General features: G+C 52.6%; 1 protein-coding gene across 1 annotated transcript; it reads left to right on the top strand.

The window, feature by feature from the left end:
• Nucleotides 1–876: 876 nt before the first annotated feature.
• SRRM4 (serine/arginine repetitive matrix 4) lies at nucleotides 877–5,950 on the top strand (the record flags this gene model as incomplete). Its single annotated transcript, XM_029084295.1, has 5 exons — nucleotides 877–1,214; nucleotides 2,810–3,031; nucleotides 3,296–3,406; nucleotides 4,937–5,089; nucleotides 5,692–5,950. Coding segments are annotated over 5 exons (1,083 nt in total), but the record flags the coding sequence as incomplete, so codon positions are not given.
• Between the last annotated feature and the right edge of the window lie 1,023 nt (nucleotides 5,951–6,973).

The following is a 6,973-nucleotide window of genomic DNA, read 5'->3' on the forward strand; positions in this document are numbered from 1 at the left end:
TTTTTTCTTACACCTTACCTACTAAAGGAGGAGTTCTTGATGGGTAAGTGGATGCTATCCGCAAGACACCAGGGAATTTATTAGAGGTCACTCGAGCGCATTAGCTATATCTTCTTCAGGGGGAAAAAAAGCACACAAAGAAGTATCTGTATACCTTTTATTTCCAGAGGGATTTTTCTTTTTTTCCCTCCCCCTCCTTTTTTCTTTCCCCTCTCCCCCCCTTTTTTTTTTGTTTCAAAGTGATAAGCTTGTTTATTTGCCAGTTTTTACTTTGTGCAAAAGCCCTTAATTTGATTTGATTTGATTTTTCTTTACTTATTTTAGTGACGTTCATTCAGCCTCTTTTTTAAGGAAGCTTAAAAAATTCACTCATTTAAGATTTTGGTTCATTTTTGTTTTCTTTCCAAGGATTATGTCAGGTTTTTATATGTATATTCCCATTTTAATTTATTTTTTTTTTCTTCTCCCCCTTTTTACAGTTAAATAAGGGCTTTGTCCTCTGTTATACCTTTTTTATTTAGTTAGTTATTTTGATTCTTTGGTTGTTGAACTCTTTTTGTTTAACATGAATCGCATGCTGATACTCTTTGCATGATCTCTAAATCTTCCCGTTATCATAGCAGGGGGAAAAGAAGTTTCTTCGTACTGTGGATTTCTTTCAGGGATATGTGCTTTTGTTTGCTTCTCCTCTTTCTTCTTTTTCTTTCTTTCTTTCTTTCTTTGTTTCTTTCCTTTTGTTTCAGTGCATCATGATGGTAAAATTTCTGGGTTTTTTGTTTTTTTGTTTTTGTTTTTTTTTAAAAAGCAAAGTAAAACCAAAAACAACCCCCCCAAAAAACCCGTTCAAACAATGCCAAATGGCTTTTTTGCTTTCAGATCTCTCAGTCAGGGTCTTCTGCTGACCTCTTTACCAAAACAGACAGCTCGCCTGGCAACCTAGCCAGCCAGAATGGAGAGTATCATGAATATGACTCAGGAAACGATACTTCCTCCCCTCCCTCCACTCAAACGAGCTCATCCAGGTCAAAGGACAGCCAGGAGAAAAGAAGTCTAGTCCATGATGGCTTTGGCCATGCCTTCTCGTCCGGGAAGCCCAAACTGGCCAACAGTGATAACAGCTCTGATTCAGGAAATTCCTTCACCAGTTGCTTTTCCCAGACCAAGGGAACAGCTTTGGAAAATCTGTCTCCAGATGCCCAGGGACAAGACCGAAGGTCAGTGATTACCAGTAGCTGCTGCTGGCAACCATGTACCTGGTACGTTGTTGCTCTGTATCTCCTGCCTGCTCGCCAGTTGCAGTGGTGAGCTGGCAGGGAGGTTTTTGTGGTCTGGAGGCACTTTAGATATAAATCAGACCCACGGTCTTGCCAGTCTGGAGTCCACAACCCAGCAATGACTAATGCTGTAGCCTGAGGAGGAAGATGAAAACCCAGCCATCACTGATGCCCTGGGCAGTGCAGGTGCCAGCATTGATGTGGCTAATGCAGGGTTTGGCCCTGGGGGGAGCCATGCCCTGAACACAACCCTGCTCAGCTGGACATGACTATGTCAAATAGAAGTTACTGGCCCTTCTGGGCAAAGTCTGGAAAGGTGCATCAGGGGGTTGCTCTGCTAATTCTTCCTCTCCACTTACTGTGGGGAAGAGCAATGGGGTTCTTTTTTGTTAAAACCATTACAGGCTGTTCTTTCACCTGTCCAATGAGCCAAATCCAGCCTGCCCCTTCCCAGCTCATTCAGGACTGGTCCTCGGTGACGTGGTAGCATCTCCTGTAGGTGGGGGGCACAGGGAGGGGCAGGTGCCTCGCTGGCTGCCAGATAACACAGCAGCAGCTCTGTGTGCTGGGGTTACAGGGCATCAGGGACAGGAATCAAACCACCATCTGGTGCCACAGGTCATCATCAGGAGAGGGGAGTAGATGCCAGCCTCCATCACCACCTCCCATTCCTGGGGGTTTGCCAGGTGATGCTGGGGATGAAGGCACTGAAGCGTGGTGGCTGCTAGCCAAGGCTGTGCTCAGGCAGTGGTTTTAGGGAGCTCTTCCAGCTCAGGCCCTTGGGTCTTAAATGCTGAAAATTAGAGCCAGAATGTGGTCTGGGGGTGAGAGCACGGAATGAGAGAGGAGAGGGAGCCAGGGGAATTGGTGTTAGGAAGAACAAGTCCTCGATTTTCAGTGAGAGTGTAAAATTTTAGGGCTATATATACTTTTCATATTGTGACTCCAGTGGGATAACTCTGCCTTCACATGGGTGGAGCTGGGATTGCAGCTGGCCCTGGCTGCTGGGAGGCTGCCTGGCTGCTGGGCTCTAACCCCAGTTCACACCTAGAGCTCTTCTGGAAGCGCAGGAATTCCTGCAGCCCTGTCCAAAGGCATCAGGACGTGCCCACTCGTGCTGTTCCACAGCCAGGCTGGAGCACAGGCCCTTGCCCTGCCATGCTCTGCCTTTCCCTTGCTCCAGCACTTCTCACCTCACTCCCTCCCCAGGACCTGCACTGCTCGCTGCCCTGACCCAGGCTCTGCCAACCAGATGTGTCTGGTGTGTTGGCCATGGGGCAGAAGAGCTGCCCCTCATGCCACTTGAGACCTCTTCCACAGCTCTTCCCTGGCACAGCCTGGAGGGTGAGCTCTTGGGCTCTGACCCACACAGATGGGGTCTCCTGCAACAGCAGCCTGGGGAGCTGGGAGGTCTTCTTTATCCCCAGTTGGGGAATGGGAGGATGGGAGTTGGCTAGAGCATGGTGCTCCCCTCAGCCAGGGACCAGTCCCAGTTGAGCCACAGCTCCAATGTCTGTCCAAATATATGTTCACAGGGGGTGCCTGTCCTTGTGTCTCAGCTGTTCAGAGGAGAAGAAGCAAAACTTCCTCTCATCCCCAACCCACAGCTCCCTGCTGAGGCCGTGCTCCCGCAGCGAGTCCTACACCAGCACGGGCAGATCCTCCCCTGGCTCCAGCTGCTCCAGCCACTCCCAGTCCTCACACCACAAGGCCTCTCCCAGGTACTCCCGAAGCAGGTCCTGCTCTTCAGGAAAGAGGTAAGGCCAGCTAAAACAGCTGTCCCTGTGATCCTGGGCAGTGTCTAACTCTTGCAGGCTGGCAGGCTCCTTGCAGGAGGAAGTGTAAGAGTCTGGGGGGTGCCTAGGGATCCACATGGCTTGGGATGAACCAGCCACACAGCGCTGATCTGAGACCGTGAAATATGGGGCATCTCTTCCCCCCATGAGCCCAGATTTGGAGGAGTCTGGTACAGTCTCACTCTCCAGTATCTTCAGCTCTTTATGGTTCTTTCCTGTCCACAGGTCTTCTTCACGTTCCCCCAGCTATTCCTCCAAATCCTGCAAAAAAAGTCCTGGGAGCAGGAGTTCAAGGCCTCGCCGGAGCCCCAGTTACTCCCGCTACAGCCCTAGCAGGTACAGCTCTCTCCTCATGTGCTATCTGCTGCCTCACGCTTTCCCACTGCCTCCATCACTTTTTTTTTTTGAGTCCAGCATACTTGCGGGCCCCTGCCAGTCCCAAACTGCTTCCTCACTGCATGCCTTCATCCTCAGCACCAGGGTAAGAGGGAGCAGGGGGGACACGGAGTAAGGCATGTGGCAGCTTGTTATGTTGGAGATTTCTCACCATTTATTGCCCCAGAGCTGGTGCTGGTTGCAGGGGGGAAAGCCAAGAGGTGAGCCTGTGGGGAAAATGGATTTCCTATAGCCAAGGACTGCCCTGCATTGATGCAGGGGAATTTCACACAAGCACTTTTGGGGGCACAGAGACCTGGTTTATTCCTGGCTTTGAAGCATCCTGGTATCTCACAGTCAGAGCGTGCAGCGTGTGAAGCGGCTGCTCCTCCGCTCTGAGCCATTGCGAGGGGACACACTACGCAGCCAAGAGAGCACAGATGGCTGCTCAGTGGTGTTTGCCAGGGCATCATGCAAGTGGAAGATGCCTCATAGGAAAACCCATGGAGTGCCCCTCTGTGTCCTGTTGGTGTAGGTGGTGGGCAGGGTTTTCATCGCCGAGGAGCCCATGCAAGGCAGCAGCCCCTGCAGCAGGGCTGCAGTCCTTGTCAGGGAGGGATCTTATTGCAGTTGGGAAAGAGGCTCTGCTTTTCAGAGTCACAGCTCTGCCAAAGAGTTGTCGGGCCTGGGAATTGCCCTTGCTGTGTGGGCAGATGCCAGATACCCTTGTGCTGGCACTGACACAGCCTTGCAGGGGGAAACACAGTCCAGACAACTCTACTCCCTCCATACCTCATGGAAAACACAGCTCAGCCCTAGAGATGCCTTTGGGCAGGTTAATCTGATAACATCTCTACTGCTGTGAACGTTTTGCACCCTTAAAATTTTACATTCTGATTCTTACAGGCTGTGACAATCCCTGCAACTGGTGTAGGAGAATATTTCCTGCGTGCAAGGATGAGGCCCTTGCCCTGTAACACGTTGCTTTGCAGAGGGCATTGAGCAGGGTGTATGAAGTCAGCTACACACCACGGAAGGGCCTGTGCTGACGTGTACAGGAATTTAACAAAGGAGAAAACCATAGCAACACCGGCACTCCTTCTGGCAAGCTGTGTGGAGCTGCACAGCCCTGCAGGGATACCAGTGGCCCTCTGCTCGTGTGGGGCCTGCTGGCAGGGTTGTTCTCTCCTGCTTCTGCAGCACAGCCAGCAAGAGCAATTTTATCAGAGCTAAGTACAGAGTGCATCCACAGACACAGGTACATGGGAGCCATTTTAGCTCAGCAGCACAAGGCCATGAGGAGACACTGCTGAAAGCCCCAGACACAATTTGTGGGTGTCCATCTGTCCAGCTAAGTCAGTGTGCACAGGGCTGATGCCATCAGGGTGCTTCACTTAGAGGGGTCCCTTTTGGAGCTGAGTGCCCTCTGCTCATCACTGCCTCCACAAAAACCCATCAGTGACAGTTTCTAATCTTCTGTGCCTTCCCCAGAGACCGCGAGCGAGAGCACAAGTACGGCTCCAGTGAGAAGGAGTCGCACAGGGAGCGTGACCGGCGGCGGCGGCGGCGGCGACGTTCCTATTCACCCCTGAGGAAACGCAGGAGAGACTCTCCCAGCCACCTGGAAGCTCGGCGCATCACAAGGTGAGGGGACATGGTCCCATCATTTAGAGATGGGCTCAGCCAGCACTCTCCAGCTGGGACACGGGCTGGCCTTGGGTTCCAGCCCTCACCAGTGGAGGTTGCTCCAGGAGGAGACTGGTTTCCCTGAGCCTGATCAGCAGGCCCTCAGCCCCTCCTAGAGCTTGGGGATTTCCAGCTAGAGGAAGGATGCAGGGCTCTGATTTACAACAAAGCAAAAAGGCAGATGAAATCAGAGTGGGGACTTGCTGGCAGTTACCAGGAACATCCCCCATAGGCTTTTTGTTTCACCCTCTCCTATGGTGGATGTCCCACACTGCAGAGAGAGTCAAATTTTGACTCTAATTTACATGCTGAGGGCTCTTTGGGATAACATCAGGCAGAGCCTGGCCTCAGCTCGGTGCTTAGAACATTTCCCAGGGTCCTGGGGGTGAGTGGTTTGAATCCCAAGGCCTGTCAGTTACTGAGCTTTCTCTTTTTTTCTTTTAAATAAACACAGTCACATTTTGGGGGAGTGTTGTGCAGACTAAGCAGTGCTTTTTGGAGATTCTGGCAGTAAATCTGTCCTTGCGTTGCTGTTAACGCACGTGTCTCTGTCCCCACAGTGCCCGCAAACGCCCCATCCCCTACTACCGTCCCAGTCCCTCCTCCTCCAGCAGCGCCAGCAGCTACTCCTCCTGGTACAGCAGCTTTAGCCGGTCCCGGAGCCGGAGCTACTCCAGCTACCGGACAAGCCGAAGCCGAAGCTGGAGCAGCAGCAGCACCGAGGGCAGGAGCCGCAGCCGGAGTTCAGGCCCCAGGAGCAGCTGCAGCAGGAGCAGGAGCTATGACTCAGGAGGCAGCTCCGACAGCCTGCATCGCTAGGGAGTGTCACCCATGGCTCACGTGCCAGCTTTGCCTCCAAATTCCTGGCATTCTCCGCTTCCTTCCCACCTACCTGGCTACAACAGCAATCATCCCCGATCCTGATGTGGTGACAGTGCTGGGGCCCCCTTCCCCAGACTGGAGTAGGAGCCCTGGTGTTCCCAGCGCAGCCCCTTCGCCACCTCACGGAGATGGTGGATCAGTCCCAGCTCCCCAGGCCAGGGCTGGAAGAAGAGTTGGTGCTTTACAGAGGGTCTGTCACAACAGACCTGCTCCATCCTCCCTGATGTCGCCGTCTGCCCATCGCTGCCACTCTCCAAAGCACTACCAGCTGGTCCAAAGAATTCAGCTCCTTGCTCTTCTGCCAAACCAGGAACCAGCAAATTAATTGCTGTTGGAGGGAGAGACCCAGTTAGGGAGGAATTTGCTGGGAAGCTTTGGTGATGAGTGGAGATGACCTGTCCCCACCAAGGCAAATATCAGGTCCCTTAGATCTCTCCTGCAGAGTTACTGCCCGCTCTGCAGCAGGCCTTTGCCATGAGAGTATATTTATTTATTGTTAGTCAGCCAGTCCCTGCTATAAATAGAAGGCTAGAAATCCCTGCTGACATCATTCCTGGGGAAAAAAAGGCCATTCCCTCTCTTTCTCCCACCCTTTCCTACCAGGTATGTATCATCTTTTGTAGGGTTGTTTTATCCCCCTGCCCCAGCACTGTGACTTCCTTACAAACAAACCGCTGAGGTCTGCAGCTGGCGTGGGGACAGTGGGGCACAAGGGAGAGGGGAGCTGCACCCCGAGGGTCAGGCCATGGGGTGGGAGGTGGGGGCTGTGGGGTTCCCTTTGCAGAGGACCCCTCTTGCAGTTTGTGTTTAGGTTTTTCTACAAGGAGCCTTGCCTGCACCAAGCTGGGGCAGATGCACTGGTGCCCCAGTTTGTTGCTGGGAGGTCGGAGCAGTGTGGGGGGACAGAAAGGGCCCCCCACTAATTGCCTGTTTCTCCAGGGAGCTGCAGGCAGTGGCAGG

Source organism: Antrostomus carolinensis, unplaced genomic scaffold, assembly GCF_000700745.2.
Source record: "Antrostomus carolinensis isolate BGI_N321 unplaced genomic scaffold, ASM70074v2 scaffold28823, whole genome shotgun sequence".
In the NCBI taxonomy this organism is placed as follows: Eukaryota; Metazoa; Chordata; class Aves; order Caprimulgiformes; family Caprimulgidae; genus Antrostomus; species Antrostomus carolinensis.